General features: G+C 38.4%; 1 protein-coding gene across 2 annotated transcripts in view; it reads right to left on the bottom strand.

Annotated features, from left to right (window-relative positions):
- Nucleotides 1-2,141: 2,141 nt before the first annotated feature.
- The window catches only part of grin2ca (glutamate receptor, ionotropic, N-methyl D-aspartate 2Ca), a 76,366-nt gene continuing 59,070 nt past the window's right edge, over nucleotides 2,142-19,437 (bottom strand). For both annotated transcript variants that reach the window (XM_016242990.1, XM_016242991.1), the window contains exons 6-13: nucleotides 13,474-13,642; nucleotides 12,374-12,527; nucleotides 11,048-11,173; nucleotides 9,474-9,703; nucleotides 6,537-6,697; nucleotides 6,251-6,438; nucleotides 5,944-6,176; nucleotides 2,142-4,357 (exon numbers count right to left, since the gene is read on the bottom strand). In XM_016242990.1, coding sequence (XP_016098476.1) covers nucleotides 2,768-4,357; nucleotides 5,944-6,176; nucleotides 6,251-6,438; nucleotides 6,537-6,697; nucleotides 9,474-9,703; nucleotides 11,048-11,173; nucleotides 12,374-12,527; nucleotides 13,474-13,642 — 2,851 coding nt within the window. In that variant the 3' untranslated portion in view covers nucleotides 2,142-2,767. The remainder of the gene's footprint in view (nucleotides 4,358-5,943; nucleotides 6,177-6,250; nucleotides 6,439-6,536; nucleotides 6,698-9,473; nucleotides 9,704-11,047; nucleotides 11,174-12,373; nucleotides 12,528-13,473; nucleotides 13,643-19,437) is intronic.

The following is a 19,437-nucleotide window of genomic DNA, read 5'->3' as shown; positions in this document are numbered from 1 at the left end:
GGGAATTACATACTTCATCTTTAATCTTTAAAAAAAGAGACCTTTCAGATTTTAAAATAATCAATATTTCTCATCATTGTTCTGTAAAACTGCAGTCTTTATCCTACCCCCACCCCCCACCCCCCAAGTGGTTCCTGGTACCCATCTACAATCTCAGAATCTTCCTTTGTTTCACTTTGTTTAACAGAATTCAGCATTCATTGATCACAGCCTTAATTACATTGTATTATCTGCCATGTAAACAATCCCACCTTTCTTATTAGATACAATTAAATAAGGCCTCTTGAAACCATTCTTCACCTCAGTGCGGTTATGAAAAATGATAGCTCATATAGGCTTAAAAATTGATCGCCCGAAGAACAGAACTGTCATCAAGCTTTGATAAATCTCAGCAGTGAAGGGCTTTCAATATTGATGTCATTTGTTTCCTTCAGTGGTCATCGTTAAAACCTTAAACTTCTGCTCTTCAGCCACGCCCACTCTTCCGTGAAACTCCACCCATCAGGGGTGCTGTGCAGGACCTGATGAAACAGACCCATCCATCATGTCCCAGTTATCATCGTGCCTTTCTCTCCCACTCATGTACATTCATGAGCCCCAAAGTCATCTGACTAGTGTCTGCCAATGTCCAATTATTCATGTTGTGGCTCAGACAAAACACCATCATAGATCGGAGTGTGGAGATGAGAGGATAAGCCTCAGATTGTTTCTGCATGCCAACTGCATTCTCTTTTTGAGATGAGACAATAAATCTTGTGATTGGGAAGTTGGCAGATAAAGTTGCTCTGATAACAATGACCGGCAAAATTAATTGCACACATTCACAGACCAAATCTCTCTTAATGAAAAGCTTCCTCTGTCAGCAGCTTTGAATGACACTGTTACACGTGCTATCTCTCTCCACCAACCCAACTACCCTTGTTACTGCCGAAAGGAGAGTTCAAGGTTTCATTCTTCATTCAAGAGCCTGGGTCTTGTGGTCATTTTTCCATCTTGCTCCATCTCAAGGGTACTAAATGAAGGTGGGTGGACACTATAGGTCGATATCATGTCCCTGCTGATTGGCTCACTGCCCAGATGTGCATCATCCTAAATTGGCATGATTAAACATACTGTTCCCCAGGGTCAATCAGCCCATTCGTCCAACCATTATTATACTGACCATTGCACTTTTCAGACGGAGCGCTGGAGCCCTTCCAGTCCTCTTGGGGCCCTCAGGAATAAGACCACAACGGTGCTCAACAGGAAAGATGAATGTTAGCAACCCACATCACATCTTAAAGACATAGGAAGGTGAGAGGGATTAAACTGCTCTCTAGAGCATGCAACCTGCATGCTGAGTCAGCATTTGACCTACTCGCCATGCGTCGACTTCCCCACAGGCTGCTTCAAAACAGGAGGTCAGCAAATAAAAGACAGCTGTTTAATGTGTACGTGTATGCCTTTTTAATGCAGTCCATGCATTCCCTGCAGCAGAATCTGTAAATGTAATGGTTTTTCCATTTGGCAAGTATGAGTAGTAATACATTTGCCACTATGTAGAGCGAATGAAGAGTGAAATTGTATTCATGAAACATTCTTCGTCCTAGTCATATATAATCTTGGCATACATTTATGTGGCTACTGTATATATGCATGCAATGTTTTGTAGACATTGGTTGTCTAGACTGTATATTTCCAAGGACTTTAAGGGAGCAAGAAAATTAAAGGAGAGTGTCTATAACATTGCTTACCAGTACAAAATGCATGAGATTTCAGAAGATTGCACATTTCGAAGGCTAGTTCTTGTTTTATAAAAGGTTCATTCTTAGGGAGGATTTGTAAAAGTATGCCACACGATTATTCATCACTGAGGACATTATTCTTTGTTTTACTAGAAATCATTTTCGAATTTCGAAAATAAATCCCCATTACTTCACAGTTGATAAGCACCTTATGTTGGCAACACAAGGCCTTTTGGGAGATTGTCTGTGCAAGAAGATGTGAGATCTTACATTCAGCTTGTTTGGTTCAATGCATCAAGATAAGAAATTACTTAACCATGCAGCTGTTTGATGAATCGTTTTCACTCTACTTGGTTTTTCTTTTGTAGAAGACACAAAGACAGCAGTTCTTTTAATTTGGCCCCAAGGCCATCCCATCATTTATTAAACAGTGAAATTGCTGTGGAACTACAGATGGCAAATCAATTCTTCACCATTACTGAAATCGGATCTGAATTACATCGGTGGAGTGACAAAATTGGACAATTAATGGCTTTCTCAAACCCCTGGATTTAGAAAATGCTTGGAAGACATTTTTGTGTGGCGATGTTATAAAATTCTCCAGTGGTTCTCCAGATTTAAAATGTTTGAATGCCCTGGAATTCAACCATCTGGAAATCTGGAAAACCAGATTTTCAATTCAAACCCTTTTGGTTGTAAAGCTGCCTTAAAACATGCTACATCCAATTGTTTGCAGAGAATGAGTGTAACTGGTGTAATGGCATTTAAAAACAGTTTAAATAACAATCAATATCAATAGATTATAGATTAAGAACAGTTCGTATTTTTCAACTCTTATTTTTTTTAAGTATACTGAAACAAGTCTCCACAGTAATCACTTGTACATTCCCCCGTCCCATCCCTGCTGTCTGAGGGCATTATTGCACTGAGATTACCACCTGTAGTCCACCTTTATCTTTTTTGCTTGACTTCGTTTAGCAGTTCCCAGCGTTTCTCCCTCACTGTTTGGGGGAAACTGTCTCTGGAGATCTCTTCAAAGGCCTTCAAACCTCTGACTCCAGACTAGATACCCTACCCCAGGGCCGTGGGGCATAGGGACTGTGTACGTTCCGTGCCACTAGAACCTGCCTGCGGTCCCTGCGCATGGAAGAGACCGGTACAGTGTGCAATGACTCCTGGTTTGAGCGCCTGGCCCCCTCGTAGCCTCCAACAGCAGTGCTCTGGTACAACACAGGTCTGCTGTCTAACCGGGGAACCAAGGCGGCATTTTCCGGACAATGGTTGACGCATGGAAACAGGTGGCACGTGTCTTTGGAATGCTCATGGAAGTGAGCAGGTCCTTGCGGAAGAGGACCCAAATACACCGGCAGGTCTGTGTAAGAGTTCAGGTATGTTGAGTAGTGTCCGTGCACTAGTGTGGAAGAGGATTGCCGAAGGGCTGCCGTGTTCTGTAGAATTGCCTCCCGGTATGAAGGAAGGCGGATAGACTTTGAGTACTTGAACTTCTGTGTCTTGTATGGGTAGGAGCCCATGTGAGCTGGGTCCAGATAGGCTGGCTCCACAGCCATGTTGTAGCGTAGGTTGTTACCAGTGCTGCTGTACATCTTCGAAGGCTTGGGATTGGTCACCACCACTCGAGGGAACAGATCGGGCATATTGATGCAACTGGTAGAGGATGCAGAGGTGGAGGGCTTCTCATCCAGCTGCCGGATCCTGTCACCACCCCATGTGGCCCTGAGAAAAGAGGCGCGGCGGTTCAGATTATCTTTCCCCAGAAGAGGAACATCATCCATCTCCGTTTCTAGATACACCTTCTTGCAGGAGTTGCAGCTAGAGCCAGGTCTCTGGAAGTGGCTTCTCATGCAGGGTGTGGTATGGGAATGGTTTTCCACAAGTTGGTTACTTTTGAGCTCAGCCAGACAAGACTGGGGAACATCGTAGTCATCCCTTCGGCAAGTTTCCGGAGATGCTGCTACGTAGCTGTGGGACCTCTTTTTGCGACCCAGACCTGCCATGTATTGTTTATGGCTTCCCGAAGGTTCCTGGTGTTCCACAAAGATGTCCGGTACCTGAAAGTCATGGTAAGAGACGTAGCGAGAGGTAGGGTGGTGACAAGACTGGTCCACGTACACATGGGGTTTCGGGGCTGTGGGAGGTGGTGGGTCTCTCATGGCAATATGGGGACTGCTGAGGCTAGATATGGGTAGTGTTCGTTCGTAGATGTGGTGGTGGCTGGTGCGTGCGGGAAGAGTGTAGCGCAGCGAGGTAGGCCGTGTTCCCATGTGAGGCTTCTCCAGCAAGTGCTGTGTGGTGCTATCCATGTTTTGAGGGTACAGTGAGTGGTTGTCCGTTACACTGGCGATGCAGGGCAGGCGGCTATGGCTGAAGTCCGTCCCTATGAGGCAGGTAGGAAGGCTAGGTCTGGCTGCCTCTGGATCACGTCGACTCCAGTTCTCGATGGTCTTTGTGGCATTGTCCAGGGAGTTTTCAACTCTTGCAGATGAGACAATGTCCTTAGCGGTTTGGAGCATCTTCAGCATGTTGGCCTGAGTGTAACTGGTGGTGACATCTGGGCTCTGCATGTTCCCTCTACGGTCTGTGTCCTCCACACCATTGAAGCAGCTGTAGATTCCCTTCAGGAAAGAAATATGGAAAAATGAGGCTGGCATCCACCTAAAAGTTCTATGTGCCATGGCAAACAGAATTAGAGTTCTCACCTCACAATATAGTAAAATCAATCTACTTAAAAGCTACTGTAATAGGAATGGTAAGATTCACAGATTCGCATCGGTGCATTGGCATAAAAGTTAAAAAAGTGTGCATTGGTTACAAGTTGGCATTTGTATCACGATGCATCGTTTCTAACATATTTGCACCAGTAAAAACAGATTCATGAATATATAATTATTACTAGATGCGCTAAACTTTTATTATTTAGAAAGTGACCAATAATTTGAGACAACTATTTTATATGTAATACGTGTCCTGAGAGCAGAATATAGATTTACATGGCAGAGGTACAGCTGCATCTTCCACCAAATAATTACAATGAACCAAAAATAAAAGCGAACCATCTGTACCATATTGAATTGCATAGCATTTTTTTCCTCATCACATCATATTGTGATGATGCATCGCACTGCTTCATAATAGGGGTGAATTGTATTGTATTGCATCGCATCGGTAGCTGCTTCATATGTATTTTTAAAGTATTGTATCATTGGCTATGCATCAAGACGGGTTCAGTTATTATGGAGATGTGCATCCCTATACTCTACCTATTGTTTTGACTGTAAAATGTCTTAAATACTGGAAAACAAAGTACAGTAATGAATGGCAGAGGTCTCACAAAATTGATTTGCTATAATTTTGCTGCAATGACCTAGATCAGGGGTGCCCTACCCTGCTCCTGGCGATCGACTCTCCTGCAAAGTTCAGCTCCAACCCTAATCAAACACACCTGAGGCAACTTATTAGGGTATTCAGGATCACTTAAAAATTAAAGGCAGGTGTCTTTGATTAGAGTTGGAGCTAAACTTTGTAGGACAGTCGATCGCCAGGAGCAGGGTTGGGCACCCTTGACCTAGATGAATTAAAGTCATACGCACTTTTACCACATCAAAATTCTATTAGCTTATTTTACGGGTGGTTAATTACCTGGATAACTGTCAGTGACTGATAAGATTCTCTGTTTATCAGCATTATAGTTATCTCTGAAGTGGCTGTAATTAGCCAATAGAAAAGCAGCTGCCTATGCATTTGTAATATTCCACCTTTAAATAAGGTCTTCAAGTGCGTTAAGCTTGAGAATGTACTTAAAAGGGACTTTGACAGCTATGCCCATAACCCTAAGACCCTAATTTAATTTTAACAGCTTTTCCCTTGACTTTTTGTTCTCGTTAACTGCCTGGAGTTCCCCTGAACATCAATTTCACCACATGTTTGTGTTTCTAAAGTCTCTGCTAAGGTACATTTAAACCTTCTTTGTACAGTTCTCATTTGCACTCTGTTCTTGTTGATATATTTTGCTACATGCATGTTTTTACAAGTTGCTTTGGTAAAAAAAATAAAAAGAGCTGATTGCAAATGCATCATTTTGAATAAGTTACTTTGCATTATGGATTTATGGATTTGTAACCTTTTTCTAAGCACAACAATTTGTTAACACCAAAGATTAAAAGTGAAATTCCTTTCAGAATATTGACGATATAAAATTTACCCTGCTAATGGCCAGCAGGAAGTCCAAGCGCTCAGACTTGCGGACAGAATGCCGTAGCTTCCAGTACAGTAGATGTTCCCAGGCAAAGACCAGCAGACTGAGACCCATGGCCACTAGAAGCATGTAAAACACTCCGGCCATGTTGTCAATGTCAAGCTTAGAGCTCATCACCTCCTTCTTCTCGTTACGGCAGATACCAGTGAGCCACACTGTCTGGAGCTTCTGAGTATCACCTGTAATGCATAATACATTTCCGTCAGACTCACGAATCAGAGCTCCTCTAGCAAAAGTAAGTTTCTGAAGTTACCATCAGCAAGAAACTGGAGAAGAGCGAGGTCTATGGGGCGCTTCCAGCGAGATTCTTTCTGAAGGGCGATACCGTAGCCTGTTGTTGCAAATACCTTCCCACTACCGATTGTCACCAATTTACACCCTTCATCTTTACCGGCCATGTAGTTAAGCACAGCTGCATCATATATGAAGGCATCCAGCTTCCTGTTAGCAGTAAAGAAACGATACATGTTAGCGGAAAAGATAATACACTGCGGACAGATTTGTTTCAAAGATTCAAGAGACAATTACAGTAAACACACCCAGTTTTGAGGCTGTTGAGCGCATCCTCCACACCTTTCTGGTTGTACTTAACCATGTGGGAATGCATTTCAGGATAATTGCTCCTTATGTTTCGTTCTGTGCTGCCATTGGGCACGGTCCCAAACCGGAACGGAGGATATTGGTCTTGCGGTTTCTGGAACTGAAAGGTAGGATTTCAACAAGTTGGCATGTTTAAATTTAACTTTGTGAACAACGTATCAGTCCAAGTGTGTGCTAAAGAAGTGGTAAAAATAGATCCCTGGATGAGTTACTTGGTTAAGGATTAATGCATTTTAATAGATTCCAGGACCGCTAGATACGCCAGTAATGGCTTTTGGCTGGGAATGCTACGCTGCTGGAAAGTGTGATTTGATTTTTCTTTAAGCTGGATTTCTGTGTGGGAATTTATTCTAGGTTCAGCCTTCGTCTTCGCCCTCATCCAAGGATTCTCACGATTCTGTATCTGCAAATGCCACATTAAATACAATCTAATTCCAAGTGAGAATAAGACTGAAATTAATCTTCAGGAAGGAAAAAAATGGCTGCAGTGATAACACTCGGACCAAAGCCACTGGGTCATCAATGCTCTTTTCTGTCTCAAGCCCCAAGTGCTTCTCAGTCAATTCATTCTCAGCTCTGTTTAAATTCTAACATTTGAACCTCAGATTGTCCTCACAAAGACGAGAAATTATCTCAGCCATCTGACCAAACATCCGAGGATTTTCAGTATTACTTTTCCCTTGCTAAATTTCTCCTCATTTAGTTTTTACATGATTCTGGCCATGTTCATTAAGTGCCGTTAATGTAATATCAAATAAATGTAATATTGCCACTAAGACAGCACTTCAGAACTCAAGCCATGAATAATTGTGCTGTAATGTAGGTAACCTTGCTGGTGTGAATAGAGGAGAACAGTCTCTAAGGAACGAGTGGATGTGATTGTATTATGGCTGAGCTAATGTGACGGACTCAAGTGCCAGTGAATGCCTCATTCTAAGTGTGTTTGCTGTCGTCTGACAGCATAAGCATTGTCCTTCATCTGTCCCGTGGCCCTGACCACACCAAAAGTTTACTGCTAACTAAGAAAAAGTAATGTAGAGCAGAAAATTCCTTCTAGGTATTTATGTATCTGCACTCGTTTTGACACACCTGTTGAAAGTGATGCATCCATGTAATTGACCTAATATATAATATTACATGTATATATTTACATACACTTTTCAGTATCTGCAAAATGTTAATTATTTTACCAAAATAAGAGGGATCATACAAAATGCATGTTATTGTTTATTTAGTACTGACCTGAATAAGATATTTCACATAAAAGATGGTTACAAATAGTCCACAAGAGAAAATAATAGTTACATTTATAAAAATGACCCCATTCAAATACTGATTCTTAATACTGTTGTTTTTTTTTAGTGATGGTTGTTCATGAGTTCCTTGTTTGTTCTGAACAGTTAAACTGCCTGCTGTTCTTCAGAAAAATCCTTCAAGGCCCACAAATTCTTCGGTTTTCCAGCATCTTTTGTGTATTTGAACCCTTTCCAACAATGACTGTATGATTTTGACATCCATCTTTTCACACTGAGGACAACTGAGTGACTTGTACGCTACTATTACAAAAAGTTCAAACGCTCACTGATGCTCAAGAAGGAAAAATAATGCATTAAGAGCCAGGGGTGTAAACTTTTGTGAAGATGTGTACATTTTTCTTATTTTGCCTAAATATAATATTTTATTTAGTACTGCCCTTCAGAAGCAACAGAAGATACTATATATATATATATAAAGCCTCAGGTAACTTAGTATATTTGATTAATATAATGTCCACTCCATTTTAATATTATTTTAATACAATAATGCAAAATAATTAATAAATAAAATTGTTTTTATATTTATTATTTTTCATTACATTACATTATTTTAGATTTTGTTTTGCTACTTGGAACAAATAACTTTAAAAAATATTTCTTTGTTGTTCTTATTTTACTACATTTTTCAAATTAAATTAGTTTTATCATCTCTATGTTTGTTGCGGTAAAAATACAGCAACAATGTAGTATATAAATACAAAAATGTTGCTACAAATACAAGTGCACTAAACTGCAGCTAAGCAAATTTACACAGTTTGAAGCAACAGTCAGATCACTGCATGATATTCTTGCCCTCTGGCTATTTTGCCCTTCAGGCATTTCGTTCTTAGTGTAATGCCTCCCAGGCACACTCCTGAATTCAAATTCATACAAAAGCATCTTGCTGTCAGTGTCTAATTCCCTGGTGTGGCTCTTTAATGACAGTCTTGTGGCTTGAAGTCTCACTTTGTCTTCAAAATTGCTCTTTAACAGTTTCCATCTGAAGCTCGTCAGCTGTAACAGCTTTCAGTATCATTGTAAATCACTTCACCTTGATGTGTCCCTACACAACTGATTAAAACAGTGTCACAGAGTTATCTAAATAAGATAAATATATAACTAGGCAGCTTAGGCTAACATGCAATTTATTAGTAGACACATTTCAAAATGCTGAAGCAACAAAATCCTTACAACTAAAAACAATCCTTGATTATTTTTTTACCAGTCATGAGTATGGCTGAAACAATACCCAGTTTACAGTACATGATTGACAACACCAGCATATGAAAAGATATATATATCTAAAAAAAGAAACTTTGGCATCATACTTGCACCTCTAAGTACTTTGTCATGTTGCCAGTAATTAAAACAGTTTTAATTCTTCAAATTGTCCATAAACGTCTTATTGAAATGACACAAATTAGTGATTAGTACTCTAATCACAGTATTTCATCATGAAAGTGTACATATCCATATATATTATCAGCATAGATGCCTCTTGTAGTTCCACAGTGACGGCTTTAATTAAAACTCATGCCCTAGAGTGGCCATTTGGCTAAGAGAGACGCTGGCAGCTCTTACCTTCTTGTCACTCAGTCCAGAAACAGTGTCGATGTACTGCTCCTGGATCATGAAGGCTGCCAGGTTGGCCGTGTAGCTGGCCAGAAAGATCACAGCAAAGAAAGCCCACACCAGCACCATGATCTTACTGGTGGTGCCTTTGGGGTTTTCAATGGGCACTGAGTTGTTGAAGACGATTCCCCACAGCAGCCAGACCGACTTCCCAATGGTGAACGTCGGACCACCCAGATCTAAAATAGAGAATATTAAAGTTGTTCAGGTTTTTTTGCCATCACTCGCGATTGGACATTTATTTTTTATAAATAATCATTTTTGAAGTTACGGCTTGGTACATTTTTGGTACAGCAATGGGGAAAAACATGGAGATTGCTTCTTTTTTTCTTTCTAGTAAACAGTGGTTTATTTGTTGCTTTGTCTTTAAATAAACTCAATAAAAATGAAAAGGTCCAGTCACACTTTATTTTAAGGTCCAATTCTTGCCTTTAACAAATTTTAACTATGACTTTTGCCTCAATAAACTCCTAATTTGCTGCTTTTTAATAGTTAGTAAGGTAGTTGTTAAGTTTAGGTATTGGTAGAATTAGGAATGTAGAATATGGTCATGCACAATATGTGCTTTATTATTAGTACTAATAAACAGCAAATATGTTAATAATAGGCATGCTAATAAGCAACTACTTAATATTGAGAATTGGTCCCTATACTACAGCTTTACCAAAATATCTAATGATGTAAGCTATACAGGGAGCCCTATTACCGCACAGTACTATAATATTGAAGGTAACAATTATCAACAGAGTACAAACTATTAAATTCAATTGATGTTTAATTTTAGATATAATAATCAACACTCAAATAAGTTATATGCATTTATTATTATTTATTTTTAAATTTCTCAGGTGAATAATAATAGCTATTTATTTGAATAATACAGTAATACTGTATTATTACTGTAATAACACATTATTATACAATACTGTAATAGCACAATATTTTTTATATTTTTAAAGTCTTTCATTTATAAATGATATATGCTGTATTTTGAGAGTTCTGTGAGACATGTATTTTGATTTTTGTTGTTCAGATAGATAGGAGAAAGATCCCAAATGAGATCTCAGTTGCTTCTTTATTTGTATTCTTGATTAAATATAAAGTAAATGCTCCTGGGATGTTTCTTCTGACAAAAACGCCTTAGTAATCTCGTGTGTCTCCTCTAGAGACACCTTCCAGTCTGCACTCAGATTTCTCAAAATGAACTCAAACATTTCTCATCAAGTTCTTCCCAAACTAATTGATCTCTAACTGTATGTCAGTTATCTCATTTGTGTCTATTTTTACTTCTCCAAAATAATTTTATGAAAAACAAAATGAGATAGTAAAACATAAACTAGAGCGCAATTAATTTACTTGAGCTATGAAAGCATAGCCTCTGATGCACCTCTAATTACATGAATTATCTTTTCTCCTAGCTTATGTTCTGTCAAACCTGTCATGTATGATGAAGTTTCAGGTTGCCACTGTTCCTGACATCTGTCACAGTTCCTGAAGAGTTAGCAGAGGCGGTGAACACTGACCTTTGGCACTGACCAGGCTGCGGTTGTAGCCCACAGGACTGAAGTATTCAAACACGAACACAGTCACCGCCACGACTGTAAGACACATGACAAACATCATCACCCACACCGCTGGGCTGTAGGGCTCTGGAAGAGAGAGAGAGAGAAACACAGATGAAGCAAATGACGTTATTCCCGAATGACACGCTTTTTATTCTAGTAGGACTACAAAACCTTTTTAAATTTGTATACGTGCAAAATGAGGTGCAAATTAAAGTCAACACAATTCATATGCCATTAAACAAGAGAAACACTGGTTTCTCTCTCACACACGAGTAAGACTGCACTGTAAATATTTATAACTACATCTTGTTTTATGAAATGACAGTATGCTATTGTATTTTTCTATGAATTCTGGGTTCTGGGAAAGTTTATTGTTTGCAGCATTATGGAAAAAATATGCAAAAGGATTTATGGGATGGCTAACTGACCACATCAGTGAAAATGAAATAGTGTCAACATAGGATATAAGATTCACAAACCAACACTGCTATAGTCGGTTAAGAACCACTGCAAACCAAAAATATGTCACTGTTATTAACTAATACTGATAAAATATAAATATTATATGAAAAATTAGTAGTGTTAATGTTGCCTTGGTAAGTAAAAGTAGAAATACTAAAATGACTAAATCTAATATAAAAATAAATTAAAGCAAAATAATTGTAAAAGACAAAGTAAAAAACGAATACAAATTTGAAAAACAAAATGAATAGAATTTACACTACAATTCAACTGAAAAGTGAAAATATAAAAATATCTAATTATAAATATTAATAAACACCGTTTTAGATTCAAACCTTCAGCTGTTCTCATTTTTAATCCCATTACTGTGTGATTTCTGCGTAATTTCTGTTTCTTTGGCAGATTAAAAACCCTTCCAATGTCACAATTCATTCCAGCCCATTTAAGAATATTAGCACTTTATGTGCTTATTATAATAAAAATAACACCATTCATCATGGCAAACTTTAGTTCATTCTTATGGGATGTATTGAAAAGCCTATTTGAGTTAGCAACAGTAACGTACCGTAAGGGATCAAAGGGCAAATTAGTGATTACTGTAAAGCTCCACTTAATTTCAGTTATACTGTACATATACAGAGTACTGTTTGCTCCACTTTGACATCTGCTATATGCTTTAGCTGTAAAAACATGACCAGCTGTGCCATTTTTCAGTAAGTCCTATGTTTCTGAATACTGTAAAATCACTGTAAAATGTCATACAGTGTGGTTCAGTTCATTAATAGTGTTAACCTTAGGTCATTTTACAGTAGTATTTCTTACCCAGGAAGGCTGATGGGGATACAGTTCCATTGCTTCTGGCCACCATCACACTGATGCCAGTCTCCACAAACGGCACAGAGAAGTCAATGATCTCAGAGCGCTCCTCATTTATGGTCAGAGAGCCAATGGCCATGTCCGCTCGCTTATAAAACACCTGAGAAGAAAGATGCATATATATATATATATATATATATATATATATATATATATATATATATTTTTTAGGGTATATATAGATTTTAGTATAGAAAAGATTATGAAATAGAGGTTAATTAAGAACTGTCTAGACATCTACAGCAGAAAGAAAGTCATATGGGTTTGGAAATGATGACAGAATTTTTTTTGTGTGTGAATTGTTGCTTTAATATCCGGAAACATGTTTGTTGTGGCTGTGCTAGTCCAGTAATCACTATGTGAGTGTGTGTGTGTGTTTCAGATTTACAGTCCAGGCTCTCTCTCTCTGGCTAACCCACACCATGCATAATGCCTGAATGAGCAGTAGTCTTTCTAAAAAAATATTTTTTTAAAAACAGTCAAAGCAGGAGCACAAGTCACATCTGAAACGCTTTAGACGCCGCTGTGCATCAGACGTCGACTTACTTGATGGAGATGTTTATTTACAAGGTTGTTTGTGTCATTTCAATGCCAGTCACGTCCGCTTGAATGAACAAGCTATTAGATCCATTCTGCAGTCAACAGTCTTTCTCTCATATAGATTTAGGTTTTGTTTTCTTGTTAAACAACTTATAGAACTAGTTTACATTAGAAACTGCCATATCAAAATAATTTATATAAAGCATTTGCAAACCATTTTACTTACTGTATGTACAATGACGTATTTTATTTAACAAAATGTAGAATGGAACTTGATTTTATCCATCAGGAATTGATTGGATGGTGAAAACAGGTATCAAAATAACTGGTTGTTGAGGGAGAGGATTGAAAAGTATGAGGGCCTGGTGATGTTAAAGTGGAGCAGTGGACCAATTATGCAGAGGACAATAAATCTTTCAAAACAAGACCAGCAATGTGTATTAAGTAAGTAAATTAGGTGAATTTTGTTGACTTGAAATAAAAACGGAAATGTTTTGTTTTCTCACCTCTCCAATCATACCGTTCCAGATCCCTCGTACCAGCTTGCCATGTTTGCCGTTGGTGACCAGGTAGAGGTCGTAGGAGAACCTGATGTTGCGAGAGAGCTTTTTCAAGATGTCTATGCAAAAGCCTTTGCAGCATAGTTTGGTGTAAGGCTCAGTGTGTCCGACTATCCTGTGGGAACACAACAGGAACATTATCATATTATTTAAGTTCGATAACAATACCGAAATTGCACAAAATTAAAAGTTTTCTCTTTACATTTAGATGTCATGAACACAGAACTGTAATTTTCAATGGTAGTATTCACAAGAGATTAAAAAACAAACCTACATGGACTAGTGATGTATAGTATCAAAGTACAAATACGTAAATACAAAGTTCTGTCATGAGTCTCTAGATGGCACAGGTTCTAACTCTAACTCTAATCTGATATAATCACATGATTATCACATGGCACAGCTGCTTGGTTCTTTTCAAATCAGCAGCCAATGAGCTGCTGCTCAACATTCAAATACTTGGCTAGTGCTTGCTGTAGCAGTTGCAGCACACTTCAGAAACCCTCCACCTTCCCCAGCTCCACCTTGATCTGCTACGGGGTGATTCATGCATGTTACATGGGGGTTATTTCATATATGTTATATGTGCAGCAGCAGTATTTCCTACATGCTCACAGCAGCATGTTGTGGATGTATATCGGTACTTGCTTTGCCACAGCAGCAGCGTAATGGATCTATTCCACCAAGACCAAACACATTAGCATTGCCTCGTATATATTACCACCATGCTAAACTTTGTTTTCATGACAGAAGTACTGTTTTTGGATATTTGTACTTTACATTTGTGTTGACTTTTATTGTACTGCATATTAAAGAGAAAATTGATACTTTTACTCTGATACTTTTCTCCAGACACTTATGTTACATTTGCGATTGCAAAGTGCAAAAAATAACTGACACAATCTTTCCCGATTGGTCGGATATGAATCTTTTAATCAGTTCAGGGTTTTTTTAAACTTGTTAAACTGGTTCATGAAGAAATTTAAATGATTTGTTTCGCAAATCTGAATCTAAATCTCAAGAAGCACACCAAGCAATGCATAACAGATATCAACAGTTCTCCACAAAAATGTAAGTCTGATTCCTTTTTTTGAGGGGCTGGTGTGGCCTAGTGGTTAAATATCCAAAAAAGGTTGTAGGTTTAAATTCAACAAGAGGTGATTTATGAGCCGTGAACCATTATTCAAGTCACTCCAGGGAGACTGACCCTGCAATCCTTATTGTTGAGCCCTGCAAACATTTACATACTTTCTAAACAAGAACATGAGCTATATAATTTCACAATGTAGGTGAACATGGTTCATCTGTGCAGTCTGAATGCTTTTAAAATATCTCAGAATGCTAAGACCAACTCTAGACATGCACGTTTAGTCTTTATGTGCAGCTTGTTGTACACGAGAAGTTTTAAATAGGTCAGACGTAATACAAGAACAAGGTCTTGTATATAATCTATTTGTTTCTGCCATTAGTTACTCAGACTAGTTTTGTAATTATGTTCAGTGTCAATCCATTTGCCACCGTCAACAAATAAATACAAAAAGGGCCATTTCTGTGCAGATATCTGAAATGAAAAACCTTTCAGTGGTGGCTGTGCCTCATTAACATTACATTGCTTCCTCAGTCTTGGCCTGTTTCCTGTTTCCTCGATTATGAATGTCGAGTCGAAACTTACATACAATCACGAGTGATTAACGACAGCTCCAATAAATCCATTTACGCTGTCTAACGGCAGTGACGGAGGCTGTTTGTGCTTTTCTACGGCCAGACAGGGGATAACACTGCATTCTGATGTATAACAAGGAGCCTTTGTGGTTATACTGTCTAAATAGCATCAAGGCACATATGAAAACACAAAAAAATCCTCTGGGAGAACCTAAAAATGGCAAATAACAAAAAAAGGGAGGATTACGGGAGCACTGATGGTGAGACGTGACGTCAGCAGTGAGTGGGTGGATGAGTAATGGCCGTCACTATGGGTCCTTGTGTTTCGTCGCAGCTGTGACAGATGGAAGGACAGCCGGGCCGGGCCAAAACAAATCCAACTCAAATTAATCACAAACAAATAAAGATGGAAGAGAAACGGCGTGCGGAATCACTGGGCTGAGCTCACATCGGATAAGAGCTGTTACTGTACAGAGATTGTACATGCTGCCGTCAGGATAACACTGTTGCATTGTTTTCTAATAGAAAGGGACGTCTTGTGGTATTTACTCAGTTATATACATGTCATGTTATATGAGTCTGATTCCGTGTTTTACACCTTGTTTTGACTGGCACAGAAAATCTAAACAGGAAATAAAACACATACATGAAATCATGAGCCAAACTACCTTATTATGTGGTTGACTTAAAATCCAATTAAGATTTATGTAAATTTTTCTCAGTTCAAATGATCAAATCAGATTTCACATTGTTTTTATGTCATTTGTTGCTTCAATTGAGGGTAAATGGGTTGTTATATCAGGTGCTAATAATTAAATAAATAAGGATAAAATTAAGTAAATAAATCAAAATAGATAAATCAGTGTTGTATACACTATTATATTATTTATTGATATTTGACATTTTAAATATATATTTATATTTTCAGGTTTCATTTTAATTTGAGTAAGTTTATCATTTTTATTAGTTTTTCTTACATATTTTTATTTAGTTTTAGTACATCAACACAGGCCCGTAACCAGCTATGAGGCCACCGAGGTCCGGACCTCGGTAAATTTTTCATGTTCAAAAATAAAATTTGTTCTTTGAATGACTAATTTGCTGTTAAACTCCTCATATGAAGGCTTGCATGACATGTATAATTCAGTTTAGACAGTTTGCAAGAATGTTTAGCGTCCCTGGTATGAAAATGATCGTTGCGAGACGCTGGCGGAGTGAACGAGGGCACGGACGCAACCTCCGTGTAGCCAGATCCAGCTATTATAAGCGTATTTGGACTTGTCTTTTCCACTTAATTTAACACTTTAGATTAGAAAGTTAATAAAGTAGGAAGTTGCAGTTTAGAGTCAGTGATACCTTTATCTTATCTTATTTGCAAAAGATTGGAAATAATTTTGGTTTATTTTTAGTTTTTTGTTTGTTTTAGTATCAATATCTGGCAACGTTCTGTCGATTTGTGCTACCCTGTCAGATTTTGCTACCTCCCATTAAAACAGTGGGTAGTACAATTCGACAACGAAAAATGCTACCTGTAAAATGATGGTTTATTAACACCTACCACAACCCTAAACCTACCCTTACAGTAATGCAAATACAGTAATTATGTGTTATATTCGCGGTTGTAGAAGGGATACAGCTACAGGAAACCAACAAATAATTTTTTCTACCTATTAGATTGTGTTTTATTAAAGTCTACACCTACCCCAACCCTAAACCTACCCGTACAGCAATGCAGATACATTAAATATTGTTGTTCAGCATGAGAAAAAGGACGCAATATTGATGTGCGCATGCGCAGTAAACCCTGGTAGGACAATCTGACGGGTAGGATAAAATGTCAGGACACCGGCACTTAAACTGAAAGCAATCAAAAAAGTCCATAGACAGGTTTTTGCTGACAGGATACGACATTCGGTAAGGGAAACGCAAAAATTATCATGATATTATCTGTCATAAACGTTATCAACGCTGTCAAAAACGGCAACATTTAACACTAGTACACACAGATCTGTAGAACAAGTAGGTTACAGAATGAAATGAAATATGCAAAAACTAGCCATGAAGACGTCTATGCTATGTCATTTCAGTATAGTTAAATTTTCACAAATCATGCTATAAACTTTCATAAAAGCACTAGACAAAGTTATTGTAGTTATGTATTGTTGAAATAAACAACTGATAAAATTATCCACCCTTAAAGGGTTAGTTCACCCAAAATTTAGCCCATGAATTACTCACCCTCACGGCATCCTAGGTGTATATGACTTTCTCCTTTCAGACGAATCCAGTCGGAGTTATATAAAAAAAATACTTTGATGACTGATGCATGCAACACCCGCTGACTGCCATTAAACAGCTTGGAAGATCAAAGACAATTTTTATATAACTCTGATTGGATTCATCCGAAAGAAGGAAGTCATATACGCCTAGGATGGCTTGAGGGTGAGTAAATAATGGGCTAATTTTCATTTTTGGGTGAACTATCCCTTTAAATATAGTAAAGTATTAACAAATTTTGATGCAATAAATAGGGTATGGTTTAAAAATAATCATCCCTCCAAAACAGAGAAAACATCTTTCACAAACATGTCTGTCTCCTTTAAAGTGTTTATAGTGAATATAATGAGTTGTATTTGTAGGGGTTATTATAACATTTGTAGGGGTTATTATAACATATTATATATATGTTGTCAATGACAAATGTTTTTAGTTTTGAATTCTGCTCTCATGAAAGACATAATGAATGGTAAACATCTATTGCAAAAACATGTACTTAAGTTTAGTTCATTACTACAACAGCCAATGTGGAAATAATACATCTGGTTACTGGCTATCTGTAAAACACTTGAAAATATTTTTCACTGGAGCAAAGAGAAATAGTCTCTAAAATCGTATTGATTGACAGTTATAACAGGACCGACCTGATGTTGATATTAGAACAAATTCATGATTACCATGTCCAGACGCTTTGATATGGTGTTCATGCAAGCAATGCATAGTTTGAGCCTGACTCCTACATTTCCCGATCCCGTCCCCTTCCTTTCTTCTCTATAAAAAGCAGGAAGTAATTGCAGAAATCAATATTAAGTGCAGATTCTTGCTGTTGTAGTGTGGAAGAGCATCAGTTTCAGGGAGTGGGTTAATGCATTACTGAAGTGGTAGAAATGTCCATCCAGTTCACATTAGTGAGATGTGTGGCAGTACAGCCATCCAAAGCACTTTGACTGCAACATCAACAGGTTCACTTACTTAGAGAAATGCAATCGATACGCTTAAAATATTTCCCGAGCAGTTGTGATTTGAGCTTAAATGTGTGCCTTCAGGAGCATTATTTTGGCTCAGCTTTCTGCAGTTGAGCATTATTTGTTTTCAGAGCTCCGGTTCATTTCACAACGCCTGAGGAAAAATAAACAGCACAGCCTTCAGCCAGATCTTCAGTCTGGATTCATCAGAATTACATCCCTGGAAAACAACAGCAGGCCTCCATATTGTTTTAACATGGACTGCAGGCAATAAAGGGAGCATGAACACTCCTCTGTCTGTGTGTGTGTGTGTGTGTGTGAGTGTAAGCAGTATAGAGGTGGATTTAAACATTTCCTGAAGAAAATCTGAGTGTTTGCTCATGAAAAACCTGCTGCCACAATATTGGAGTAGGTGATAGCTATGGTGTTCTGGGAGGTAGTTTGAAAGTTCTGGATGGTTGCTAGGTTGTTGTTAGGGTTTTCTAGGTGGTTTCTAGCTGGTTCTGGATGGTTCCTTGGGTGTTGGCAGGCGGTTGCAACAGTTTTCTGGGTGGTTACTGGGGTGTTGTGAGGGGATGTTAGGCGGCTAATGGGATGTTACATTCTGGCCCAAGTCAAAAGAGTCCAAGCTCAAAGGGGCTTTCGCACCGGAGGAACCTTTTCATAGCTCTTAGAACTATTGGTGGAAGTTTTTGGCATGTTCGCACTGCAGGAAATGAGAGCTCTAACGCAAGATCTACTGGGAAGACTCTGTCATGTCATTAATTACTCATAGATCTAGCCAATCATCACTCCACACCTGGAGTATATAAGTTCTGTTCTCACTCATAATTGCATTCCAACTTCAGAGTAGGGTCTAAAACAGAACTATACCAGTGACCTAAGTGTACGCTGATTGGCCAAACACATTTGAAACACCGGCTACACGGCATTTTTAAAAAGCCATGTAAAAATATTTACTCCACGAACATGGAAAAGAGCGTTATTGACATTTACAGTGCCTGTT

This window comes from Sinocyclocheilus grahami, unplaced genomic scaffold, assembly GCF_001515645.1.
Source record: "Sinocyclocheilus grahami isolate Dianchi unplaced genomic scaffold, SAMN03320097.WGS_v1.1 scaffold679.1, whole genome shotgun sequence".
NCBI lineage: Eukaryota > Metazoa > Chordata > Actinopteri > Cypriniformes > Cyprinidae > Sinocyclocheilus > Sinocyclocheilus grahami.
The sequence above is the reverse complement of the archived record's forward strand: the minus strand, read 5'-3'. Positions and strand labels throughout refer to the sequence as shown.